At 38.3% G+C, this 27,995-nt stretch overlaps 1 protein-coding gene across 4 annotated transcripts; it reads left to right on the forward strand.

Annotated features, from left to right (window-relative positions):
- The first annotated feature begins 103 nt into the window (after positions 1–103).
- LOC110050177 (synaptotagmin-16-like) lies at positions 104–27,934 on the forward strand. Of its 4 annotated transcripts, none has more exons than XM_020756064.2 (6): positions 104–252; positions 4,603–4,671; positions 4,911–4,982; positions 7,001–7,776; positions 9,672–9,873; positions 27,018–27,934. In XM_020756064.2, the coding sequence occupies exons 3-6, from the start codon at positions 4,967–4,969 to the stop codon at positions 27,335–27,337; spliced, it is 1,314 nt and encodes a 437-aa protein (XP_020611723.1). In that variant the 5' UTR covers positions 104–252; positions 4,603–4,671; positions 4,911–4,966; the 3' UTR covers positions 27,338–27,934. The 4 variants fall into 4 exon arrangements, with proteins under 4 accessions (XP_020611723.1, XP_020611724.1, XP_020611725.1 ...); XM_020756065.2 differs by lacking the exon at positions 27,018–27,934 and adding an exon at positions 12,665–15,095; XM_020756066.2 differs by lacking the exons at positions 104–252; positions 4,603–4,671; positions 4,911–4,982 and adding an exon at positions 6,760–6,899.
- The last annotated feature ends 61 nt before the right edge of the window (positions 27,935–27,995 follow it).

Raw genomic sequence — 27,995 nt, forward strand, 5'->3', positions numbered from 1 at the left:
TTCCTTTTTCAAGTCCTGGCCAATACCTCAGTTTTATTGGACTCTGAATTAACATAATTAATATTCAAGTATCGTTAGAAGCAACTCTCTTCCTATTGGTCGGGTTCGCTTTAGCAATTTGTCATTTATCACTAGAGACAACACGAGATTAACTCACAGTACAGATGTCCGTTTAATTTCTATGAAAGCCAGCTTGGGATTGAAAGATGAAAAAACTGCTTGCAAAGGCCAGTATTCTTTAGATTTCATCAGGTAATTGGTCAATTTTTTCACGCGAGATTGCTTTTGTCGAAGTATATAAATTTTAATATAAATATACTAAACACAGATGGGAATAAGTATGTGGGTACCAAGCGCACGATTACTTCTCCTAATCCTACAACTAAAGACCAAATGAATCTTGTACCTCGTTGAAGTCTTCTATACTATATTGAGACGTATAATATGGTGTCAGAAAATTTAATCTCTTAAAGAAGAAAGAAAACAATAGCCACTACTTATTTTGACTCTTCGAAAATTTTTGTCGTCCGACATAACTGATTAACAATTTATTTGAAGCAAGAAATATTATGTTCGCTTTTCCTTGTTGTCTCTTGAAACTAATTTTTAATGATTAGAAAAAAGACGAGGTCCAACAACCTTGAAATTTAACTTAAAAATGCTTCCTTGTAGGATTAAGTTCAGTCTTCAGAGCAAACAAGACCATGTTGGTATTTATTTCAGTGTGTGGGAGGTACAACGAACAAAAAGCAACTACGATCGTCACAGAAACATATGGATCAGTAATAAACTGTTTGATGGCAGACATCCACCAGGATCTGAAGATCTTTTATTGAGATCTGTCGGCGAGTAATGGGTTAAGAAAATAAGAATTTTTTTCATTTACCAATGATAAGTGGACTATCCAAATTAGCCTATTAAGTATTTATTACTAAGAAAAGAAAAAGAAAGCCCACTCAATATAGAAACAAGATTCGTGTACTGTTTTACAAAACAACAAAACTAAGTCAAGCAGCTAATCCTTGATTGCTTATTGTGTCATTCGCTTTAAATTTGTGTTTTTTAATTGGGTATAGAACAGTTGTTCGCCTCATGGTATTTTATTAATTTATTAGCAGTTGGATCGAGTACGTTTTGGCAGATTTTCTTCAAACTTATCAATCAGTTGTACACATGAATCCCGGGACATGAACATTTTCAAGCGGTTCCAAAGCAGTAGAACTGAAGTTCACCATATACTCTTAAGGAGCTTCAGTGGTTTCTCTGTAATGACAAGAGACGTTCTGTCAACTGCAGAAAGTATTACACCGTAGTGAAGAATCCGAAGATAAAGATAAATTGGAATATTTTGAAAAACGAAGATCTTGGAGTTGGATGTTACAAGATTATTCATAATCTTCATCGAGGAGTTTTAAAAACGTCAATTCATGCATTTTCTCTATGCCTTCCTGTTTTTTGCAGTTTATTTAAGTCGAGAAATAGGGAAATAGGAATAAATAGGGAAATAGGAATAAATAGGGAAATGAGAATAAAGGAAAACGCCCGTCTGTTCGGACGAGGTTTCACTTAAACGGACCATCATGATGTTTAATGCGACAAAATCGATCATGGTCAAAACTTTAAGTTACCTTTTTTCTCAAACGTTTCTTTAGGCAATCGTATAAACGAGAGAGCAATTAGTGATTTACAATACCAGTGATATTTAAAGTGATCTTATAGTTTGACGTGCCTTTGGTGAGCTAAATTTGAAGGAATTTTCAAATGTAGCGGTTTTAAATTGAGTGAAACAAAAACCTGTAATCTATCTGTCAAATCACAAAGAACGCAGACCAACCAAAACCCTAAGTTCAAAGTATCCAATTTGGTAGGGGTTATCAGCCAAAGGCTGAGGCCGATAACCCTTACCGAGACCTTAATTATTCTGGATATCACAAAAACCGAATCTAATAATTGTCTTATTATACATTGAACGAAAAAACTGGAAGTCATGTTTTTGCTTCTTCACTGGCGGCAAGCAACACAAAGCGCGCGAGCTTTAGATGATTACCCGTGACCTTGAGTGTCCTTGACATGATTATTTTATAATCTGCAGAGATGACGTCACAGGTGCTGATTTCGAAAATTTAGTGTGTGCTTTCCGCCAATCAGAAAAGAGATAGTGAGTTCAATGTATAATAGTATTACTTATTATGTGACTGAGAAAATTACTCCATTGTGATCGTTAATTCTTAATTTGCACTTAACTGCAAATTTACGCGCGCGTGTTCACAGTTTTCTCAGTCATATAATAAGTGAGTAATGGAACAATTTTCTCGATTATCACTTGTAGTATAAATCATAAACTGAACTCGCATTCAAAGGACTACCTATGCTAATAACACAGTTGAAAAAATTATCCATCCTGACTGGCTAAGAATTAAAAGGAGTGCAGTTTTCATGTAACACGAGTACAAATTTGAAACACGAGTGGAAAGATATCCGAAATTAGTGAGAAGACACTCGCAAACTACCGACGGTCATCCGAGGTATTTCGAAAGTGGTCAAATATCACCCGAAGCCTTCCGAAGATAGCCGAAGGTAACTGGACGTTGATAAGATTGTCGAAGATCACCCGAAGCTTGCCGAAGACATTGGGAAAATCTTCGGAACTTTTGGACATTATTTGGAATACCAAGGACACTGCAGCCTGCCAAGGAAGCATCGTGTAGACTAAGACCTTAAATAGTATATTTTCAAGTGTATTATTAACAAATAATTAAATGGTTACAAATTGCATCCGCCATACGCTCGTGCAATTTTGAAACATTTACTCGTGCTTATTTATACCAAATTGTACTCCAAATCATGCGATTACCTTATACTAACATGTTACTGATGTGAAAATTGCAAACGCCCGCGCATTAATTTGCGCAGAGTTCAAAAAATAATTATAAATTTTCGTCGCGCAACTCAGTGCAATTTTTATCGAGCTGAAATTGCAAATTCAAAATTACAAGTGTAAGCCAGCTGCGATTTCAGTACAATTCTAATGCGCTTTGTCGCCGCGATATCGCGGACTTTCGAACTTGCTCGAAACCCGAGGCAATTTCGCGGCGATTTCTTATTTAAAAAAGTTACGCCTATGACTCAGGAGGGTATTTTTCTGTGACGAGAGAATTGAATAACGACAAAAAGCAACTACACACCGAGATGAGATGTGGCCGAAATGACTTTGCTTATACCAGATCAGCTCCAATTGAGAATAGCGACAAATGAGCTGTGGGGAAAATGCAGTAAGCCTCGAAGGGCAGTTCGACGAGACTTAGAGTAAAAACCAGAGAAAACCCACTTATCACGACGCTCCGATGCATTTTTTAAGGTCATTCCTCACATTTGCATTGCGCATCCTTACTGCGCATAATTTATGGCGTCATTAGCGCGCGCTCGTGCGCGCGCATATTGAAAACATGACGGATTTGCCTTGATATTGAGCTCTTTCAGTTGAAAAATGGCTCTAGTTCACCAACGAGCAAGGGCACCCCGATTTTTTTTCCAGTCATTGTAATCAACTAATCATAAGCGTCGCGTGAGAAAAGACTGATCTAATTGCTATTGCTGAAAATTTAATAAATAAGAAAAATAGCAGACACTGTGGTCTTTTCTATTTTGCAGTCGGTAACCACGTCAAGAAATTTGGTTCAAATTTTAATCAAGGATTTAGCTTTCTGTCTGAATAAAACTTAAAATGTTTATTTGTGTCCGACACAACGTATTGACTGTAGTTTAATGCGTTTTCTTATGAGTCTAGGCTCACAAAGATTTTACAATTACTGGGAATGCGTTTTTATAATAAGCATTAAATAATGCCAAAATGGGGCATTTTTAATGCCTCACTGCTCCTTAATGAGCATGGGCACCCCCTTTTTTATGTCAAAATCGAAGTTATCATATGACAAGTATTCAGTGAACAAAGTTTGAACAAAAATCTATTGTCACTTTTATTTCAGAGGAATTACCTTAAACTGAGTGCGCGCACCCGCTCTGCTGCGAAACAACAGTCAATTTGAGAGCAAGAAAGATGTCTTATGAGGAAAATATTCAAAAAGTGATAATCGTATTCGTTAATAGTCGGGTGAACACCATTAGATTCAATCAAGAGAATCCGTCCTCCCAATGTAATCCTCTTACTGAGTTATTTTTAGATCACAGCCAATGCTGTGACGTAAATGTTATTCATGTGGACATCCCAAGTGACTTTGCACGCATTTTCATCCTCCACGAAAACATCTATGCAACGCGCATGTTAAATATATGGGGGTTAAATCTCTAAACCTTCATCCTTTTTTTGATGAAATCAATGATGTATCAAAGTGGGAAGGCCTACAGAATCCATCGTTTCATTGTCAATCAATCGAATAAAGCAATGACCGATTGGGCCCCACTGCCGAGTGAGCTAAAGAAACTTATGCCAAAAAGGATTTTTAAACAAATTGAAGTGGATAAAATAGAAAGATGGGAAAATAATGGAAAAAAAAGTGAGGGGTTATCAGAATAATTAGATAATATATGTACATCTATTATTATTTGTATTTAGTTATCTTTTATTATCATTTTTTCTTGTAGAAATCTCATCAAACTAGTAAAATCCTCATCCATATACTTCTTTACACTGTTGAATGTATCAGATATAAGGTAAGTTTAACGCGCTTGTGAATCATTTTTCATTTGTGGAATGCGCTTTCATTACATCCGTTGCACGCATGCACATCACGAAAGAAAATTTGAGCTTCTCTGGAATCGGATAACTAGAGTGACGGAAAATTTCGTCTTTTGAATAGGGGGGGGGGGGGGGAGGAGGGAGTTGTTATTCCTGCTTGTTGTTGCCTAAAACGTTGTGTATTTTTTAACTGTGCTGCTCTCTGCATAACTAGAAATACTGAGACCAGTGTCGAGAGGACTTTACAGCTGACTCAGCACAAAACAAAGGATGGTTTTCCCTCCCGGTAAGAACGAGCCATTCAATTATAAAGCGAGTCTGTGATCTTTGCACGCCTTGCTGTACCTCTAATGAAAACGAAAGGTGGCACCGTGGACGCCTCTCGCGGCTGTTTACTAACCAACCAATCTGACTGGGCCGTATGCGGATATGCCAAGAAACATTTCCCGAGAATATTACGTCAATGTCGGACAAAATTTTTTATCCAGATGTATTCACCATCTGGCGTGTTGGACGTGGGCGTGTTACCGTTTATGTGACACGCCGAGCACCGTGACGGGATTTATTACCCAGTTTGAACGTTTTTTACAAGTCTAGTTTGTCGAAATATTTCTAAAATTTGTAGTCATTGCGCATTCATTTCCGCACATAATGTGCAAATGTGACCTGTTGCAGAGAATGACTTCATGTTGAAGCCACAAAATGCCGAAAAAATGCAACGAACTTTGCTGTTAACAATTCTTAAAATCAGTTTCTTTCTTTTAGCTGAATATCTGAACCAAAAAAAGAGTTGAAATTATATGTAATTCTATAAGAATTACAATTTTGCTCAAGTGACTTTCCTGGACAATTATCAAAATCATTGTCCAGGCAAAAGAACCAACTTTTTAATTTTTTAACTCAATAAGACACTGACAAAATTCTAGAATTTTGTTTGAAAAATTCCAAAAGTCTGAAAAAGTTTGGGTATTTTTATTAGCCTGTAAATAAAAATAAATTTGTCAATTTAAGTTGGCAATGTGGAAAATTGTTGAAAATAAGTTTTATTCCAGTCCCAAAGGAGCTATATTGTCTGGACTATTGCTTCTTCCAACAAGGAATCGTGCGAAATACTTGCCTTTTGCTCAAAGGACCGTAGGTTTTGGGGGAAGCAAGGGGCACGTGAAGTGTCTTGGTTAGTACCATTCTTGTGACGTTGTACACGCTCTATTTCTAGGTACCGTCAAGAACCTCGCTCCGGGCTCAGCTTCTTCCTCCTCGCTGATTTAATTTTGCGAATTGTGACAGGCCTCGAAAACACAAAGACTGATTAAAGATATTCACTAGTTTTAGTGAATATTTTTAATCCCGTCCATCCAGGAAAAAGCATTGGTTAATAACGATTATCTTAAAAAGTACTATCTTCTCTTAGCTCGAACAGACAGTTTTAGCTTTAGTTACACGATCCAAAACACAATCGGCGACGCTTTATAAGCTTTGTAGGGTATTAAATGTAAAATTCTTACACGTGGTACTGTAGAGAAAGAAAGAGAGGGTTTAGATTCCACTTACTCCCGGACTTATTGGAGTTTCCCAGCTATATGAAGAATTTTCCTTCTATTATCGATCTATAGCAAAACTGAACTGCCCTTCATATAATTGAAACAAATCAATGATCGATTTTCGATGTCACAGTACACTTTCTAATGAGGTAGTTAGCCGAGTGTGCAATGGTCTAAATTTGATGATAGTTTTAGTCCTACATTCCCAAATGCAGAAATAATATTGTAAATATTAGAATTTGTTACCTCAGAAGTGAGCGCGACAGGACGACTAAGTGACATTTTAACCGATGAAAAGGTCTGAAAACAACGGTGTTATCAAACCTTTTCTTTCGAAACGAATAGACTAAGTGGCTTGAATGATTTAACATGAGAAACTTGAACAAAATCCTCGTGCATACTTGCTGTAATGTCAAGAGTTAATCCGAGTTATCAGCTGACGAGTAAAGCTGCTCGTTTTTCCTTGAATTTGCTACCACCTGGCCTTGTTTTGATTCTTGTGATCGCACGCTTCGAAATAAATTATTCATGATCTTTGATCAAAGGACCTAATGACAACGATTCCCAATCTTGTGTGGTGGGGCGTAACATTTTAGTAACATGTGTAAAGTTTAGTCGATCTCATTCGCTGTTCTGTCGCTTTTTCAAGGCCAGTATGGGATGTACGTAGAGGAAACAAAATTGCGGAACCTTTTGCTTCGATTTTGTGCACGTTTATTTCAAAATTATTCAACTAATAGTTCGATTCTTCTTCACGTTTCAGTGCCAACCCCGGCCATCGTTTTTATGGCGGTTATTGGTGGTTGTTGCCTTCTGTTGCTAGTTTTATATCAGTGCTTGAAGGCTGGAATGTTTTTTAAGACCGAACCACCGGAAGAGAGACCGGAGGAGAAAGGATACGCGGAGCTCGGTGAACCGTATGGGACCGAAACAGACGATGATTATGTTGGGCCATCTTCAAAAGCAACAAGCCGAAGAAGTAGCTTTAATACAAGTGGGAGTAAGTCGGATGGTGAGCTTGCTCTCGGTGATAGTGCTTCAGTGTATGGTTACGGTAAATATTCCGACGGTGAATACAGTCCCGGCGCAAGACGGGCTGTGTCGGCTTATGGTGAAGCAATTGATATCGGCCATGAGGAATTTCTTTCAACTGCTGGAAGACTACAAGTTTCTGCAAGCTATGCCCCGACAGCAGAAAAGTTAGCGGTAACTGTAATCCGCGCTGAAGATGTGCCGACAAAGCAAAGAGGAGGCGCAGGCAGTGTCCAGGTTCGAGTCGTACTGCTACCTTCCAAGAAGCAACGTTTTAAAACAAAAGCAAAACCGGCAGCAAATCCGAACTTTCACGAAACATTCACTTTCAGTCGAGTTCCCCAAAGTGATTTGCATGAAAATGGTCTGAGGTTCAGACTATATGGTCACGAAAAACTCACAAGGGATAAACTGCTTGGCGAAATGACTATCAGTCTAACAGAATTCGACTTGGAAGGGGATGGAGAGGCGCTATGGCGAACGCTTACTCCAAGAAATGCTCTAAGTGTAAGTAGAAAGATTGAAATATATCTACATGCAGTACTCTATGTTTACCTTTTAAACTTCTTTGTTAAGAAAATATCTCAAAAGGCTCCTCGCTTATTTTAAATGAACATGACTTTTCTCGACAGGTTACTTGCCCCAGGAAAAAACAAAACAAAAATAATACCCATGTATTCAGGTACAGCGAGTGCGGCGTTCTAAAATAATATGACGAGGAATGGTTTATTCGATGGATCATCTCGGTCCTCATTGTATTTCTGAACCTGCTTTATTACTGAACAAAGTGTGATGGAATACGAATATATTTTCATGGTATAGTCCATGAAGCTAGTATTTTCATAAAAAAATAGTTTATTTCCTTATTTTGGTACAAGGTCAGTTGTCAACTGAATCTAAAGGAACACTGAACATTGTTGCGTGGTCATACAAATAGCCAGAGCGAAGTAAACTGTATGCAAATCCACGGTTGGCGATTTAATCAAGTGGAACCAATGAGAAGGTGGCATATTTAAAACATCTATTGTTCTATTGTTGGTGACATATGATCACTACAAAAGCACACGTCGGATTCTCGGGCAGAGCGTGGGTGCACTTTAAAACCTAATGAACCTGTAAACGTTTTTCATGGAGGCAAGCTATTTCTCTCAAATTTCTTACAAGGAGGATGAGAGTGTGCTTAAAATTTCAGTTTGTTCTACAAGAGCAAACACTGTAACAGTTTGTAAACTGAGGTGGAACTTTATTACAAGTGAATATATGAAAGATCATATATCTGAACTGCGGAGAAAGAGAAAGATATGAAGACATGATTGACTATTGAAGTTTTACACACAACTTAAAGCAGTTGTGAAATTTAAGCCTGAAAAAACTCACAACGTGACCAGCTCCCAGTTGGCTTTATAGCTCAGTTGGTAGAGCACTGCACCGGTATCGCAGAGGTCATGGGTTCGAATCCCGTTCAAGCCTGAATTTTTTTCAGGTTTTAATGTCACAACTGCTTAAGTTGTGTGTAAAACTGCGATGATCAATCATGTCTTCACATGGAACTTTGTTGTTCGTCATATAACGCCGGATTTCGTTAGACAGCAGGAGGAACTAGAATTAAAACAAAAGAGTTTGAAAATCCATCATTCGGTTGTTAGAGACTGGGATAACAGGTACCACTCTAACTTTTGGAATTTTCAACTACAAAATTGCGAAAAATAACTTTAATCATTAAACTGTAACGTTCATGTAACTTCATATAGTGCTTCTTCATATGAGCTGGTAACCGGGACGAATTTTGTTGTCATTTCAGCCCGGTCGACCGGGATGAAATTCCACAAACAAAACCAGAATGGTGGAACGTAAACTTGTATCATTCACGACTATTGTATCTTTGTGGACTCTTGTAACTTTACTTATAAAGTTAATTCGCCTACCTCTCATAGTGGAAACACATACAAGGCACAAATTACGCCAGTTTGGCTGCTATGTTGCGAAAGCGAAGCTATTTTGTCAAAAAGTTTCGTCCCGGTCACCTGGGCTGGAGTGTTCATATGGGAAAATTTTCATCCCGATTACCAATATCTCGGTCGCAAAAACCGAGATCTCGGTAGCCTTGCCAGCCCGGCTCATCTCATACGAACACGTGGAAAATTTTTGCGAAAAAAAAAGAGCCGCGAGGTGAGATCTGAAAAACCAGGCCAACCCGGTTGACCGGGCTCATATGAAGAGGCTTTTATAGTGCCCTAATCAATCACCCTTATTACACAATATACATTTAACATTTAACAAGGAAATTGAGAGCATTTTGTGCTATTACTTTTTAACAAGGGCATTCGTATGATCTGAATGACAAGTGAAAAGGTGCTAGTGCTGTTTTTCTTCTAACAAAGATCTTTGTTGCACTGTTGCAGAGTTCTGATTCCATGTACGATCTGTCAGATACTGGAAGCGTGAAGAGTGGTTCATATGGCTCAGTCTCTTCACTGGCAATGGCGCAAAGCGGGGCACCCGAGTTGCTCGTCTCGCTCTGCTATCAATCACTCACTGGTCGTTTAACTGTAGAAGTGCTTAAGGCGAGCAACCTTCGAAATGTCTCGATGCAACGCGCACCAGGTATAAGAAATCCTATCTTTTTCCTATTTTTGTATTAATTAACGGGTCATACGTTGTCTTTTAAAAATGTTTTGCACAAAGACAGAGGCAAATGACCAGACAAGTAGTTGAAAATATATACTCTTTTTTTTATAAGAGTTGGGTTTTCCAGCCCAGGCTAAATATTCCTATTTTTTGCCGATTTTAGGCTGAAAATATTTTTGTCAGTGTATATCCTTAGATTACAGGAATACATTTTCTGTCCAATTACTATCTGATAGAGTTGGAGTAATTTTGGAGCCAGACTGCAGACTGATACGACACACACAACTTCTTGCAGAGAAAAATGAAATATACGGCTAATGCTGTTTTTGTTGTTTTGTTTGTTTCGTTGCTTTTGCCATTTAGAGAAAGGAAGAATTTTATACGGTTTAGTAAAAAACATATAGTTGTATTTACAAATTTCAACGCACAAAATCATTCCTTTAAATTATTCTTAAACGTTCTTAAAATTTCGCAAAATTCAGCCTCGATTTTCTTATAAGACTGTGTGATATATGCTTATCAAAAGAAAAGAGTGTGCAAATTTATCAGTGTGAGACCTTCGGTCGTCTACTTAACTAATTGACGTCAGTTTTTTATGTGTCAGTCCTGTTATTGATGATAAATTGCGTCACAACATTGTCAAAGTGGCTGTGGAACCACGAGTCGCAGGCGAGTGGTTCCGCAGTAAAATTTGACAATGTTATGACGAGATTTATCGGACAGACGCATAAAAAACTGTCAATTTGTCTTTTCCAATAACAATACCCCCAAAAAGGGTCAAATGCCGGGAATAGATGAGGGGAAAAGACGCCGTAAACTTGCCGTAAACCGTAACCAAAGATAAGTGAATTTTATTCAAAATGACGCAAACATTGTCAATAGCTTTTCTCGCTTTTTGATTGGCTACTTAAAAAAGTTCATAAAATCTCATTGGTTAAAAAGTTAACAGTTTGACAGCTTGAAGCTTGAAAGCTTGCATAAATTAAAATTTTATCCGTCTGTACTCTTATTGATGATAAAAATGAGCCAATCAGCGCGCGAGAAATTAGACAGTTATTGTAAAAAATGGGTTACATGCAGCATGAACAAGACAATAACTATTATTGTTCCCTATTCTGGAACGACGGAGCGGGGAAGGGCTGATTGACGGAACGGCGGAATGGCTGGAAATTATTCCAAATTCTAAAAGATGGAACGGAAGAAAAAAACTTTTCCATTAATCATGCAAAACGAAGGACAAGAATTTAGGTGCATGTGCCTGCAAAAAACATGCGGAAGTGAGTCAATGGGAAACCTGAAGAGACCAAAGGGAAACGAAAACGTAATCCACCGACCAAGCGTTCGACTGGTGAGTTTAGGGCTAGGTGACGAAGCCTTCGTCCACATGGTTGATATGTTGTGGCAAATTAACCTTACATTCTCAAGTTTCAGATTCGGACAATATTCCACAAATCGAATAAAGTCTTTTCAATAATATTGTTTATGGAAAATTCCTTTTGACACTGTCCGCAACACACTGCCCGCCCTGATAAATACTGTGCAAATATGAGGGTGAATGGAAATGGTGTGCTCGGACACGATAAATTAGGTTGTAAGATAATTTTTATCAGTTTTCATGAAATTAAACAGCAGGTGAGCGTCCTACATTCACCATCTGATGATTATAAATACAGTGAAACCCACAGATAACAACTTAGATTTTTCCAGGTCAGCCCAAGAAGGTTCTCATATATATGATATTGAGGTTCTTTTCGAGTCGGCTTTGGTTAGCTTCTCATGTTAGGTCATGTTAGGTCATGTTAGGTCATGTTAGGTCATGTTAATGCTGTTAGGTCATATTAATGCTGACTACAATCATGTTTTGATCTTTAACCACTAGGGACCAGTCCTAATCAGTAGTACAGTTTCCACTGCTATATACATTTTATTATTTTTTTGTTGTTTTTTGTTTTTTTCACTGCTATATACATGCTGTTTTATCGCCATTATCGCGACATTGCAAATGTGGTATTTTTGCATTTCCAATATTTATTTTAAGCTGGGCAAGCTGCCGTAGGCGTCCATTCTAACGAGAACTAATCTCGTAAGTGGCCAGTTCCAGTTACGGACAGCTTTTTCTCGTTTCGAGGGTGTCGGCTTAGTTACGAGGGCTTCCACTGTGATACATTCACACCAGATCTCCCGATTTATTCTAGGTTCTTTATGTTCTACACACTAGAGAAATCTGAAGACTCGCCTATTTCTCAACAGGTTCTTGTCAAGAGATCATTTTCTCTTGTTCTTATATAATGGGGGTTTAAATGGCGACATTTTAGACAACATGTTCTTAATCACCAAGGTCTCGATTGTAGGTGGGTTTTTTACTGTTTAAGGTTACTTTCTCACTGAGAGAATTTAAAGAAACCAGATAAGAGACCTTATATTCTGAACTGCACAAGTGCTTTCTTGCCTGATTAATGCCGCAAACTTGAACCATTACGTTGCAAATCAGGTACTTCATGTATTACATATGGTAACTAAATAAACAAGCGTGAAATAAAATAAGTAAGCCAGCGTGGATCAGATTTATTTGTCATCTTAAATTCTAGACATAACTGAGCGTCAGAACTGTAAACGCTGTTCTTTAAACGTAATAATTCAAAAAATAGAAAAATTAAATCTTAATCTAAGATTGAATCATCTTTATAACCTCTCACTTACATGTAGTAATAAATCACAAACGAATTCATCATATACGTAACGGACACAATTTTTCATTCACTAACAGATACATACGTGAAAGTCACTTTGTTGTCATCATCTGGCAAGCAAGTTGCAAAAAGTAAAACTACCATTAGGAAGAGCATGGCTGATCCTGAATACAATGAGAGTTTCATGTACGAAATATCTGAAAAAGATCTACAGTTGGTGACTTTGACAATCGCTGTTATTGCTATATCAAAGACAAGGAAGAAAAAAGAGCTGATAGGCTGGTTTTCCCTGGGAAAAAATTTTAGTGGGCAGGAAGAAATCAGACACTGGAACGACATGATTCAGGAAAAAGAACAAAACATTAATCGCTGGCACACTCTAGCAGATGCATAACAAGGACTGTCTGAAAATAATTAATAGTCTACACGATATTAGTTGGGCATTCAGGTTTAAAATAAAAAAATAATAATTGAACGAAGGCATGCTCGTAACACGCTAAGATGATTTGAAGCAAGTAAAACTACAGAATAAGTGAGCTATGGCACATTTTATCCTACGAGCAATATAATAACCTCTCGTATAACGATAAAAGTTCTTTCGATGAAAAATAAATAACTAAGCTAAATCATATATATTTGTGTTTTTATCATTTAAAATCTAATACTAAATTTATCCGGCAGTAACCTGTTTATAAGCGATGGCGAGTAGGTAGGTAGGTAGGTAGGAAGGTTTGGCCGTCGTATTTCACGTTTTCTAGAACACGCAGAATGTGGTCGTTCCATGTTGTTGTTTTGTAGAGAACGGCAAAAAAATGAACAAAGAATTATAGCGCACGCTTCCACAGCCATTGTACTTTTTGCCGTTGCCGTTGTAAAATAGCCAAATGAGCACAAAGCAAATGAAAGCCCAGCCAATCAAATTTCCCGCCATTTCGTCTCGATTAACTGCGAGAGAGTCGCTTGGGCTATCCACACATCGCACAAGTAACATCCTCGGAAGAACTGGGTACCATTTCTAAAAATAGCTTAGGAGGGATTACCTTGGGGAGAGGGCCTATATGGGAGATTCAATCTCTTTGATAATCTCTTGAGATTAGTCTAATTTGATTCTGCAGCGTTAGGCCAGCCTCGTTTCCCAGGTATGAGGTTGACTTAGGGCTTCCATTGGGGTTTGTTTAGGCAATTATAAACAGTCATCACAGCTTGATTTCACTAATAAATAGCTAAGTTTGTTACTTCCACTGTAAAAAGAAAAAGACCGTCAGTACGTCATGTTCAGTCTAGCCTGCGCAGCTCGGCGGTTTAAGCAATTGTTTAAAGCAATTTGAGCGCGAGCGCATAAAGCGGGGAAGCCGCGAAAACGAACCGCCTGCCCAGATTACCCGTATTTTTATTGCCGTCCCCTATTACACGTTTTGACAACCTGATGACAGGTTTTGTGGACCGTATTAACCCAGCCAATCAGAGCGTAGATCATAAGAGGAAACTTCCAACTTGACAAGGAAAAGCCACTTGATACTGTAGGGTCTACCAAAACAATACTATTGGATGCGATGTTTGCTCGATGGCGGCGAAGGGCAATACGCCGAAAAAGCCGAAGCGAAGCATTTCCGTCCGCCGCGCGCGAGAAAAAACCTCTGGTACCCAGGGCAGGGATCGAGAGAAGTGTAAACGATAATTGTAGACTTTGTTGGTTTTGAAACGTGATGTTAATTCAAGTGCAGATTTCACTGCGTCAACTTCTACTCGGCATTGGGCCATAGTTTCTCTATACACTGTTACTCGTCTATTCTATCAAGTCAAGTTCAGTGCGTGTGTAAACCAAAGTGAGTAATCTATTCCTTGTTTTTTATGGTTAGTTCTTAGGTTTTCTATTCTTATTCGTTTCGGTTACGTTTCCTTTTATCACCTATCAAATGGTCTGTATCGTTACTAAATCGGTTAGTTAGTTCGGAGCAACTTCAGAATACCCGGCCACTTTATTTACATGTGTCGGTGGGCTTTGAAGAACGAGGTATATAACAATAGTTGCTATTCTTATTCAATGAGATGCTAATAAGTGGCCGGGTATTCTGGAGTTTAGCCGTTAGTTCTGTATGCTCGGAATCGCGCTTGATTAGGTCCATATCTCCAATGTAGGGTTATTTTGCCATAAAAGTACCGTCCAAGTTACACACCGTGTAGCCTATTAATCGTTTTCCAGCCTTCCGTACGATCAGTATAAGTGCCGATTATGTTACACTTCCATGTTACGGACGTTATTGAGAATGCTAGCAATAGTTCCTTCATTTATGTTATTTTATCTTTATACTTCGGTATGTTAGTTACGTTAGCTTCTATTTTCGTTATTGTATTTCAGTTCGAACCAGCATACGGTTTACATCATACGACTTACGGCTAAGCTTACGGCACGCGGTTTATTTCTACCCTCGTCTTGGCACGTGATTCATTTCATTTGAGTTTGTATGGAACATTGATCTCTGTCAATTAAACTCTGTTTACATCGTAGTCAGAAGTTCTTGTCGAGTTCGTTTTAACACTACGCACTGCTCTACGCATGTGATTACTTGGATTTTTGGCCTGCTATATTCTGTCCGTGTAATTCACAGACTTTGTTCATGTTGTTGTCCGCTCAAGATCAAATTCAGATCAAACATTTCCACCCAAAACTTTTTCAAGGTCTCTAACCGTGAAGGATTTCAAAATGACATTTTTTGTCAGAAATCTGCTCGAAAATTAGTCTAGCAATGGAAAGATCGGTCAATTTACGTGATCGTGTCTGCCATGCCTGTGCACATAAATAAGAAACTCTTTTGAGCTGTGTAATTTTATCTACTCGAGCCTGCAGAAAGAGAAGCGAGCCGCGATCGAAGTTTCTCATGATTCCAGCAGATGCAAGCGTCTATTGCCTACGATCCCCCGGGCGGCGGGGGGAGTACTACTCCCTTATATGGGCTATATAGGTGTGTGCGGCCCCAAAGGGTAGGGTTTTTCAGCCGTTTTGGTCACAAATAAGGTATCGATCTGCCCATTTTGGTCTTAAATAGGGTATGGTTTTTGTACTCTAGTCTTGAATTAGGTATGTTTTTAAGAAGAAGCTACTATTTCATAAGACCATAAACAAAAGCCCTTCAAAAATTATGTTTAGGGCAACTGTATCAGAGGGTATCGAACTTTTTGGCTGGTCATAAATAGGGTAGGGAAAATGTCAGACTTTTGTCATAAAAAGGGTAAAGGTTTTGGGAAACGGACTGCACATCCCAACCAAATTTTTCTGGGAGTAGCCCCCACCCGTGGCTACAACCGTTTCGTCGCCAAAAAGGACATAAAACATCAGACGACAATTCCATTTCTGTGAAGTTCAGTGACGATATTTCTGAAATTTGGTCGCCGATGATTTAACAGCGAAATAACAATGATACTGGTTCTCGTAGACGACAATTCTTGTCTGGCGAGCGCAAACACGGTAAAAATCATGCTTTTGCTAAAGCCTGTCGGGCAAAACGGCCATCACATCTCTCCCACGAAGCAAATTGTTTACGGCTGTTTCTTGCTCATGTTTGAGAATGAACAATTTCGCGATCTTCGTCAACATCGAAATTAGTTTGTCAAATCGAATACAGCGATCAACGTTGATGTTACCACAGGTAGCCCAAGCTTATGAGAAGCTCAATTTTTTGCAGACCTCTGTAATGTCACGTAATTTGCGTGATTTGCATGTTTACAAGCGTTTGTATGGGGGGAGAAATAGAGCCGAAAATTGCGAAAAATTACTGTTGAATTTTAATAAAATTTGCTTACCTGAAAAATGAAAGATAGAGCAAACGGTGGAACTATAACTCGATAGAAACGCGACAAATCTGCTAGAAAACCACACAGAATGCGAAAGAACCACCATTGGGGTTCAGGTAAGCAATTTTTATTAAAATCTAACAGTAATTTTTCGCAATTTTCGGCTCTATTTCTCTTCCCATACAAAACCAAACCAATACAAACCCTTGCAAATCACGCAAATTACGTGACAATACAGAGGTCAACAAAAAATTTAGCTTTTCATATAGCTTGGGCTACCTGTGATGTTACTACTAAACAGGGAACAGATTAACCCTTTTTTGCGCAACATACGGCTCTCCATACATTTGCATGTCTGCTGATCCTAGAAGTATCATGCCGATTTGAAAAATTAACGCAACGTTACTACAATCGACCATTACCAGTCCACAAAATGTCCGCAGAGCATGATCAGAATGCATGCCGGGAAGGGTTTCTTCGCCTCACGCGCGGGAAAACTTGGCGGTCGATGCAAGACTTATTTTATCACTCTAAAACCAGTTCTCGCTTTCTAAACTTTGACCTCGGTAACGCTTGGCAAATGGGCAACAACTCACGAGAGGGGTTTTTCTTGGGCAAGAGCTGCTCTTGGGCTTTGCTACCTGGATCGATCTGACTAGCTCGATGGTACGTTGGAAAACTTCAGAGCGCGTTTTTGCGTCTTAAAAACGTGTTCTCAACCACCAGGCAGTCATGCAAGTTACTTTAAAATAACACTTCTAATATCAGTTGACAGAGCTCTAACGCATTGCATCCCTCCTTTGGCGCTCGATCGATTTCACCCGTGTGCCCACGTCACAATAAGCGATGAAAACAATATGTTCCCGGATGCGCCTGTCTTTACGAGGAAGACAGCTAAGATACTGAGGGATTTGACTTCGAACACTATGAACAGAAGCTACATCTACGCATCGTACTGGCATTGAACACCGCCATTGTTGCTTCAGAGAGAACTATCTTAACCCGGACAGATTTTCTTCCAACAACGTGCAAACGAGTGAAAAAAAGTCCAGGTCAGTGTTTAAAATACAATTTGCAGTCAACTTACCAAGAATGAGGCCCTTCTGTTTCCCGTTGAACAAATTAACTCTTAAAGACACGCCCAGGAAAAGCCGGTTGTTTTTCATACGTTATATCTCGAAAATAAAGCGAAATCCAGCGAAAAAATTCAGGACTACTCTATTTAGTTAAAGACCACATGCAAAATTTCAGGCCCTTTTCAGTCACTTAGCATGGTTTTGCATCGAGCCATTCAGTTATTCCATGAGCACGCGTAGGATGCGTAGGATATGTAATAGTAATTCTAAATTGGACCAAGTGGAGTACAATTTAGGGAGTAATTATATAGCTGCATCAAAATCCAATATTGCCAACAGATCTATTTTTTATTAATTTTTGCCAACTGTCCAAATTTAAAAGAAACTGGATAGTTTTTGCTGAAACGTTTAGTTTAGCTTTGAACAAACTGTCCAATTTGAGAAAATCTGGATACCTTTCATCAACCAATCAAATGTCATGATAAATAAACGAACTGAGTATTGGCCAATCGGGTTGCAGCTATTATCACAGCCATCAAACGTCAACCAGCGATGGTAGCTCGCTAAGTTTTATTATATTTTGATAATGGTGGAATTTCCCACCTTTTCTCTCCACCTTTTTGATGTCTCAAACTTTCAATTGGAGTCTTCAGGTGGGTTTGCAGAGATAGATGGTACTGATTTACTCGAGATGAGGGAGAAAAATCACAACTAGAACGCTTAAAGAAGCATAAAAACCTGGGTTAAAGTGCTTGACCTGAGGCATGCTGAGCCACAGGCGGCCCAAGCTCTCAATGTTATCCTTTTTTTTTTTCCTTTTTATGCGCACGTTCAGGCTAACGTGACATATGGCATGTACTATTACATAACGACCGAATTTGACCACGCGAAACATGACTCCCGCCTTGCAGCATATGGAGGTGTTGTGTTACAACGGTTTGAATTTATAAAGGTTTGTATGGGAATGCAACTGCTTTGCTTGAAAAGCCAATTATTCTTATATTTTGTGAATAAAATCTACTTACCCTGTTGCTGTGTTGTATTCTTTGTTGTTTGCCAGCTCCTCGGGCCGATCTAACGCGATTTCGGCGAGTTATCGTTCTGTGGGTTTCCGCTACTAAAAGAAAGACAAGGCCGGACACTGATTTCCGGAGTGCCCGCCGCTCGAAGCGAATAAATCCACTGAAAATAACCCTGCCGGCTCAATTCCTCCGTAGAATCGAAGAAGAAATGTTGAAGTTCCATGTCAGTTCACTCGCTACGTGATTCCGTCCACAACGCCTTCGCAACGATACATTTATTTCGAGATTGCTTCGCTCGTAAACTCGAAAACAGCCGCGTCACAAAAGTTAGGACACTTTCGCGGTGTTGGGTAACTATAATTAGTCCGACCGGGGGTAGTCAGCAACGATTTGTCAACGGTCAAACCAAAATGCTCCCCGGGTAACCGGGCACTCCCTTTATGGGTTTGACAACTAAAGCACGAGGGTACCCGGGGAGCATTTTGGCTTGACCGTTGACAAATCGTTGCTGACTACCCCCGGTCGGACTAATTATAGTTACCCAACACCGCGAAAGTGTCCTAACTTTTGTGACGCGGCTGTTTTCGAGTTTACGAGCGAAACAATCTCGAAATAAATGTATCGTTGCGAAGGCGTTGTGGACGGAATCGCGTAGCGAGTGAACTGACATGGAACTTCAACATCTCTTCTTCGATTCTACGGAGGAATTGAGCCGGCAGGGTTATTTTCAGTGGATTTATTCGCTTCGAGCGGCGGGCACTCCGGAAATCAGTGTCCGGCCTTGTCTTTCTTTTAGTAGCGGAAACCCACAGAACGATAACTCGCCGAAATCGCGTTAGATCGGCCCGAGGAGCTGGCAAACAACAAAGAATACAACACAGCAACAGGGTAAGTAGATTTTATTCACAAAATATAAGAATAATTGGCTTTTCAAGCAAAGCCGTTGCATTCCCATACAAACCTTTATAAATTCAAACCGTTGCAACACAACACCTCCATATGCTGCAAGGCGGGAGTCATGTTTCGCGTGGTCAAATTCGGTCGTTATGTAATAGTACATGCCATATGTCACGTTAGCCTGAACGTTCGCATAAAAAGGAAAAAAAAAGGATAACATTAAGAGCTTGGGCCGCCTGTGGCTGAGCGAAGCGAAGTGAGAAAGGTTGAGGAGATATTCCCGAAGACGAGCTTGGCCACGTTCTTTGCCAATTTTATGTAGAGTTAAGACAGCAAAATGGAGATGAATACGAGCCAGATAGCCTTGTTGTTATGCAAGGCTTCTTAGACCGCCATCTAAATAAATAAATAAAGTGTCTTTATTGTTCAAAAGATAAAATTACGTATCTTATGTTACATTTAAAAATAACAATGTTAATGGGCTACAATATGTCTCTAAATAAGATAGATATTTACATAGAAACAAATACAAAAATCGAGTACAAAAAGTACACTATTTACAAAACTACATTGTACTTAAAAACTATCCTATTAAAGAATGTATTCTTGAAACGGTCCGAGTGAATGGCGGGCATTCACTCGGCGGGCATAAAATACAACGGCAAAAGTTACAGCATACTACGAGTCTGTTAGTTCGCCATGTTCATCTGTTTTTGGATGCTATATAATTAATAGGTAATAGGACTACATGCTTGTCCAATTTGAAAATAATTGGATTCAAAAAATTCCTCGGACTGCCAAATTGAACTCGGCCTACGGCCTCGTCCAATTTGGCAGTCCTCAGAATTTTTCTCATCCAATTATTTTCAAATTGGACCGGCGTCGACAAAATCTGGATCGGATCGGACCGGATCACGGATCGGATCACGGACCGGATCACGGACTGGATCACGGATCGGATTACGGATCGGATCACGGATCGGATCAAGGAAAAAAATTCAAAATTTTGTTGAGTAAATTGCACTAGAGTGACTACTATGAGCAGAACGTTTTATTTAATTCAGGTGTGATATTCCTTTATTCTTTTATAATATCAAGCCAACTGGGAGCTGGTCACAGATGAATTTTTTTCAGGCTGTTGGGTTTTGATTGCGATGATCAATCATGTCTTCATATCTTTCTCCGCAGTTCAGATAAATGATATTTCGTGTATTAACTTGCATCAAAGGTAAACTGTCATAAAACGAGTCAGTATGGTAATAATAGGATGAACGTATGAATAGAAATACAAAAACCAAAAACAATAAAAAATCAAACACCTGATGATTTCAAACAATTTCCGTTTTTGAGACAAGTCTATACTTTTACAAGATGTGAGTTTGGAATACGATACTTCGCACTGGAATAAAACGAAACAAACCATTTGTATTTCAAGGAAATATAGCTGTTTTACAAAAAATTCTAGGAATAACATCGATAGTGTGAACGATAACGTAACCCGAGAATAAACAACATTTTAGGAGTTACGTCACGATTTTTAGAGTTATTTTTAGGGTCGTAAAGAGTTGCCTTTAAATAGAATAAAACATTAAAATGATCGTGTTCTAGGATAGAAAACACTTAAGAGGCAAGAACAAATCAAAACGGAATGAGGATCGTTAAGGATGGCAAAGATTAACGGGGATTGCAAATGACGAACTTGAAAAACTGGGCTAGTTTTTTCAAGATGTGCAAATCGTGACGTAGCTCCTTCAAAGCAAGTCATGTCCTTAAGCTTTTGTACGTAAGTTTTCTCATTAACTGTAACGCCAACTGTAACGCTCATATCTGACACGAAAATGTAGCCGAGAATTAGCCACTGATAACAATTTCAAAAACGAGAATGGGAGGTTCACGCAAGCTTCGAGCCAACTAACGTTCAAATATAACTACATCTGCCTGTTCATTACAATTTAAATTTGTCGTAAATTAGGCGCTTATGTGGCTTTTTAAATGAGCTCTTGTCATTCTCTGTAATTAACATGTCATTGCGTCAAATTCGGGATTCTTATTTTCATTTAACATATTTTAGTTTTCCACTTTTATTTTTATTTATTATTATCTTATAAACGGTTTGATTTTTGTTTTTGATTTTTTTTCTTTAAAACTTTGTTGTTTTTTTTCTGATCCGATCCGTGATCCGATCCGTGATCCGAACCGTGATCCGATCCGTGATCCGATCCGTGATCCGATCCGTGATCCGATCCATGATCCGATCCGGTCCGATCCAGGTTCTGTCAACGCCGAAATTGGACAGCATGTAGTCCTATTACACATACTAATCATGCAAGTAATTTCAAAATCGGATGAGTGCGAATCGTGGAGCCAATTTGAAACTACAAGCACAATTACTCCCTGAATTGTACGACACAAGGTCCAATTACTAATTGATCGTATCTATAACAAATTTCGAAATTAAAAATGTCTTATGAGAACTTCTTTTAAGCAAAAACGTCTGTAGCGCTTTTCCTAAGTTTTGAAAACTGAACAAAACATTGCAAAGGAAGCCATTGGGTATTCAATTACAGGTATCCCATTACAAAAAGTTGAAATTGAACACCTGTGATCCCATCACCCATGTGATTGCGCTTTGATTACGCGACAAATAGGCGTGCAGAGATCCAATCATTATCAAGAGTTTTGTTTTAGATATGATTAGATAATAGATAGCCAATGAGGCACATAACTCTGAGTTGGCTGTCATCTCATATCCAACAAGTGCGAGGGGAACAATGATTTTATTTTGATAAAAAAGTTAATGAACAGGAATTATGAACACATTTAAAAATGTGTTCATAAAACGTAGAAAATTCACATCAAGTAAAATTAAAAATGCCCCCAAAATTATGTGTATACTTACCATATTTGTAGAGCATGATGTGATCGCTCACATTCCATGATGGCTAAGCCAATGAAAACTCTTGAATTGTATTATCCAATGATCCAGTTTTTAAAAACACTAATATATCTAATAGATTTAGCCAAGCCTAAAAGCAGAGTTCCTGATTATATAAACTAAATGTGATTTTGAGACAGCGATACTGCAATAATTATTTATCATATAGACTGGAAAATACACTACTCATAAAATTCATACAAAACTAAATCTGAGACTCAGTGGCATGTTTTCCATATCCTCACTAGTGAAGATATCGATTACTTCACTGATATTATGTTTGACCCTTAAACTGTACTTAAATTTGCTGGTGTGTGATCGAAACTCCTCAAAGTCTTCAGCAATCTTCAGTTATCTTTGGTAATCTTCAGAAATTTTTGGAAATTGTTCAAAAACATTTGTGTGGCCTTCAGCCAAGTTTTGGAGAATCTTCAGAAATCCTTGGATAGTGGAATAATACATGGTCGCTGGTAGATTTGGAATATCTCTTCTTGTGTTCAACTGTATATCTCACTCGAAGAGATATTCGATATCTACTCACGTCCATGAAGATATCAAAGAGATATTTGATATCTACTTGCGTCCATTATCCTCTATATATCGGCGGCTAGTTGGGAGAAAATTTAACCTCGTATTAGGCTCTGTTGCTTCACGACTACTCCCAACATGAGAAAATATTTTCTCCCTATTAGCCGCCAATATATTGCGGTATCGCAGTCTCAAAATCACATTTAGTTTTATATCACGATTTAATCATTCTTTGAGAATACTGTACAAAAAAAACGCGACACTTCTTTTGATTAAAATATAAAATCCTAGTCCATGAGTCTAGAGATGAGTCCAGAGACTTAGCTACTCTTACAGAGACTGCATGACATTTAGCTGTCTTGGTGGGAATAGTTCCATTTAAGTTCTTGTAAACAGAGCCACTGATTGAATTGTGAAAATTAAACCCTGATAAAACTAGGCTTGATGTTACATTTCTTATGGTAAAAAAAGTTACTTTCTTTTGCTGTACATCATAACCAGACAGACTTGAATCACAACTGTTTAAACAGTTGTAAAAGAGTCCACTGAGTGCTGCTACTTCCAGAGGCTTTTAATTCACAAAACAATAACTCTTGCACACCTTGCATGCCTATGTTTCACATATGTCAAACTATTCTTGGATTCTGATTTATTGGGGGACCAGTGCATAGACGACTACATTAACATTTTTTTTTCAGTAATAGATGACAGATGACTTGAAAATATGGTAAGAACATCAGTGAGACACTCACCTAACAGCTTGTGCCACTTTTTGTTCTTACCATATTTTTAGGTCATCTGTGAACTGTTACTGAACAGAAAGACAGCAACATAGAGCCTTTTTGTTAAATAGAATAAAGAAACAAAAAAATGTTTATGACATCAGCTCTTAGTCTGTCCTCCAATATATCATAAGTAAAAACAATCAAAATGGTTATTCTTACTTCAAGCAATCAAAATAAAAAAAATAAAATAAAATAAAGAACAATCAAAATGCAAGAGTAATTTCACTTATATCTACATAAATAATAATGCATGCTCAGGTCCAATAGCAGGTTTTCAGCATGAACACAAAGCACTGGGCACCAGAAAAGCCATATTCCTGCTGGTGTGGGAATGAGGAAAGTAATGGTGAAAGTAATGGTGAAAGTAATATAATGCGTCTTAGGATGTACTCATTACTAGATTGTGCTATTCCCTACTGTAAGGCATGCAGCGTGATGGTGGTTGCTCTTATGGTAGAGATGACCTTTTTGATGTCATTGTCAGTCAAGTCATTTTTAGTGAACGGAAAAGAAGCTTCTATTGGTCAAAGCCAATCTGAGCCATCCCATGATTGCTTTGAACTTGACTCAGTTACTAATGACAATAGGATTTCTTATGTAAGAGGATTCTAGCACTCAGTCCACTACTTTTCATACTTCGCTTTAATTGTGGAAGGAACAAAACTAATCTTAAAGAAACTGGATGCTAGAGCAAAAGCAGAATAGACTCTGAACCAGGATGTTACATCTTGACGTCTGACCGTCCTTTGAACTTAGCCTGTGAGAACTTGCCCAGGCTATAGTGGCTTTTATAGCTTTTATATTACATTGTTAATGCCTGATGTATTTACAGTGTTTTTAAATGAAGATGATGATGATGATGGCTTGTGTCATGGGCGTACGAGCTGGGGGGAGGGTGCGAGGGGGGCTGCAGCCCCCCCAGCTACAGAAATTATGTGATTTTTCAGGCAAAACGCTTGTGATCTGGGCAGTAACAACTGAGAGAACTCATTACAAAATAATGCTGTTGGCGTGTTTTCCAAAACTCGTGAATAAAGTTTCTAGTTGTTACTTTTTTTAGAACAATTTCTTCTAAAAAGTTTTAGATTTTACTCGGATTTGAGACTGTTATTAGAGTATGATTGATTGATTGATTGAGTATGCAATCTTTGAACAAAACTATTTTTGGAATTACCGTGTGACATGAAATTTGTGTGGGATCTAATTTTCGCGGATGTTTAATCGATCTGCGAGAATTAAATCCTGTGAAAACAAACTCCCTCCAAAAAAAATTCCGCAAAAATTTACTCCTTTTATTTAAATTGCCAAATTTCAATCAAATTGATTGCAAACAGTGTAACCAAAAATATGGCTTCTGTTTTTGTCACTTTCAAGTACCGCACATGAAATCCGCAAAAAAATTCTTCCCAGGAGTAAAGTTTGAAATCCAAATTCACGAAAATTTATTCCCTCGAAACTCAAAAAATCCAAAATCTGTGAAATTAAACTCCCGCAAAAGTTTCATGCCACACGGTTTCAGCAGATGTGGGAATTGTGAACAAGTTTGTTTTTCATGCAATATGAGTGCATTTGCATCCCGTTTTCAACAATCACGCATTTGGGAATTGCCTAAATTTTTTAGGGCAAGAAGGTCGCTGCCGCCGCCACCCCCCGCCCCCCAAGTCTGAAAGTGCCCGTACGCTTATGTGTGAATCAATAAGAACAAGGCTTGCCTTGTGCATGCAGCTGGCCTGGAGTCCATTGTCTTCAATAAAATTCAACTGCATGTCAATTATTACTTGACAAGTAGTGAATAAATCAATTGAAAGTAGATGGGAAGTGCCCATCAATTCCAGTAGTGTCCCTGGGCCATTACCCCCTAGGCATTAGCATTTTTTTTTCAAAAAGGGAAAATTCCTGGCTTGGTGGCAAATAAGTGGGTCAAATGCATCAGGCTGAAAGCAAAAAATCCAAGGAAAATGCCCTGCTCCTGGACTCCTCTGGAGAATAACACTGCTCAAAATTCCACAAATCAGAACAAGAATGTGTTATTCACCAACATTATTTTGTATGAACTGTTTTGTTCACATGTAAATTTATCTTTCCGTTGGTTGTAACATTGTGTAAAAAGTTTTCGCGACCACGCTATCATAGCTACTTTTGTTTATTATTTTGTTGATTATGACAACCATATCTATTTTAACATGCACAGATCGTAAGTGTACAATACCAACATAATTATGATGCACATAATGTTGAGTCATTGAATCAAAAAATCATATGATCATTTGTTACCAATAATGTAAAAGATTTTTGTGAAACTTATCATTTCTGATAGCTATAGAATTCATACATCTTATATTGTATTAACTAATTTCATTTCATCCATGTGATCAACAGGAGATGAAATAAATCAGAGAACATCCTGCTTGTGTTCTGTACCACTTGTGAGACCAAAACACAAGGGTGTCAAATGTCTGGGATTGTTTAGGGGGGGAGGGCAAATCCCTGTGCTAGTGGGCAATAATAAAAATTCAAATGCTGTATCCATGGAATTAAGACATAAGCAAATACCTGGCTATTGCCCAGGGGCAGGGAATCACACTCCTGGCCTGGCCAATGTCTGGGCTGGCCTGACAGTAATCCTTTTGGTTTTGTTGCTAGCCTCTTTGGGCTATCAGCCTACACACACCGTTTCCAGTGTTTTCAGTAGTCCTCTACTTAGAAATCCATGGCGCTGAGATAATAATTATCTTTATTGTGCAATACCTTTTAAGTGAAGAAATGATTGTTGCATTTTTGTTTGAAATATGAGAAAAGAACCGAAAAAGTGTCCTGCCCTCAATTCATGTGTCTTCATAGTCAAGCCCGGGGGGGGGGGGACTCCCATATGGAGTGGACGGGGATGCTCCTCGGAAATTTTGAATTTAACCCCTAAAAGAGACCAATCTGGGCGTGGCTGAAGCTTATGCAGATCCCTGAGAGAGACCAGTTTATAAAACAGACAAATAAAAAGTACAGTGACTTTTAATGATGGCGAATTTGTTTATATGAATTGAGTAAATATAAAGAATCAAAATTCTTTCTGTTTTGTTATTTCTTCACGTGCAACCCTTAACGAGACCTTGACAGCTAAAAATAATGACATTTTGCCCAGAACACCCTAAGCGAGACCAAAATCTGAAATTTACATCCCTAAGCGAGACGACGAGCATCCCCGTCCATTCCATATGGGAGTCCCCCCCCCCCCCAGGTAGTCAAGTTGGTAGAGCATCACTTTAGTTGAAGCTTCTATGCAGTAATTGCTTGATATTAAAAAGATCTGCAAGGTTCATTCTTGACCTTTTATGCTCCACCCATATTTGTGTAAAGTAGTACTTGTTGCATGATAAGAACTGCTTTTATTTTCTTCTTAGATACATATGTTAAAGTGGCCATGTTTAATTCTATTGGACAGCAACTCTCCAAGAGCAAAACATCAATACGTCGAAGCATGTGTGACCCTGAGTACAATGAGAACTTTGTATTCCAGATCATTGAATTTGAACTACCCAGTGTAAGCCTCATGTTTTCTGTGGTCAACATAAAGAAAATGAGGCGTAAGGAAATTATAGGTTGGTTCTCAATGGGCCGTGATAATACTGGTGAAGATGAAGAAGCACACTGGAAAGAAATGATAGAAGCTAAAGGACAACCAAGGAAGAGATGGCATATTCTTAGTGCTGTAGACTACTGATATTATAAATTTGAAAAGTCTAATGTTATTTATGCAATTAATATTGTATATAAGAAATAATGGATTAAGTTAAGTATTTATTTACCAGTCTATAATTTCCATTTTTTTACAATGTCAAAGCAGTATTTTTTTTTATAAGCATTAGAAGTAGTTAATATTGTTTCATTTGAATTAGTTTCCTACATAGTGTCTATAAATTTGGTGAATTTTGTGGTAATTACAACCTACTGACTCTGTTTAGTAATCAGTAAAGAAGAAAAATAACACTGGATATGGTGGTAGGTTGTAAATAAAATTAAAATAGATATAAATGCTAGAAAGGGGTTCTCTACATAAGTGAATATACCAATGGCAGCTTAGATCTGACTGATACAACCTTTTCGAAGTAAAATACTTACTATGGTGAGTGCTAAAACACTGAACTTTTCCTCAACATGAAAGGTTTCAAGGGGATTCTTTCAAGAACGGACTACCTTTGAAACTACATGTATAGCACTTTAAGAGATCTACATTCTATGTATCCCTTTAGTACGTGTTATGGCATTGAGTCACAAGTTGAAAATTTGAAAAGCAATAAACATTTAAAAGCCTATCTCAGCACTTTGTGTGTGTGATGCACTTGGTAATAAATGTACTATTAAAATATTGTAAATGTAAC

This window comes from Orbicella faveolata, unplaced genomic scaffold (assembly GCF_042242905.1).
Source record: "Orbicella faveolata isolate gen_17 unplaced genomic scaffold, um_ofav_v1 contig_24, whole genome shotgun sequence".
Lineage (NCBI taxonomy): Eukaryota > Metazoa > Cnidaria > Anthozoa > Scleractinia > Merulinidae > Orbicella > Orbicella faveolata.

What these genes read in the sequence shown, in the direction of transcription:
- LOC110050177 (XM_089292859.1), top strand. Translation starts at nt 6,898, where the DNA reads ATGTACGTAGAGGAAACAAAATTGCGGAACCTTTTGCTTCGATTTTGT. An exon ending in CTCCAAGAAATGCTCTAAGT is followed by an intron (nt 7,777 to 9,671) that starts GTAAGTAGAAAG and finishes GCACTGTTGCAG; the next exon opens with AGTTCTGATTCCATGTACGA. An exon ending in CTCGATGCAACGCGCACCAG is followed by an intron (nt 9,874 to 27,017) that starts GTATAAGAAATC and finishes TTTTCTTCTTAG; the next exon opens with ATACATATGTTAAAGTGGCC.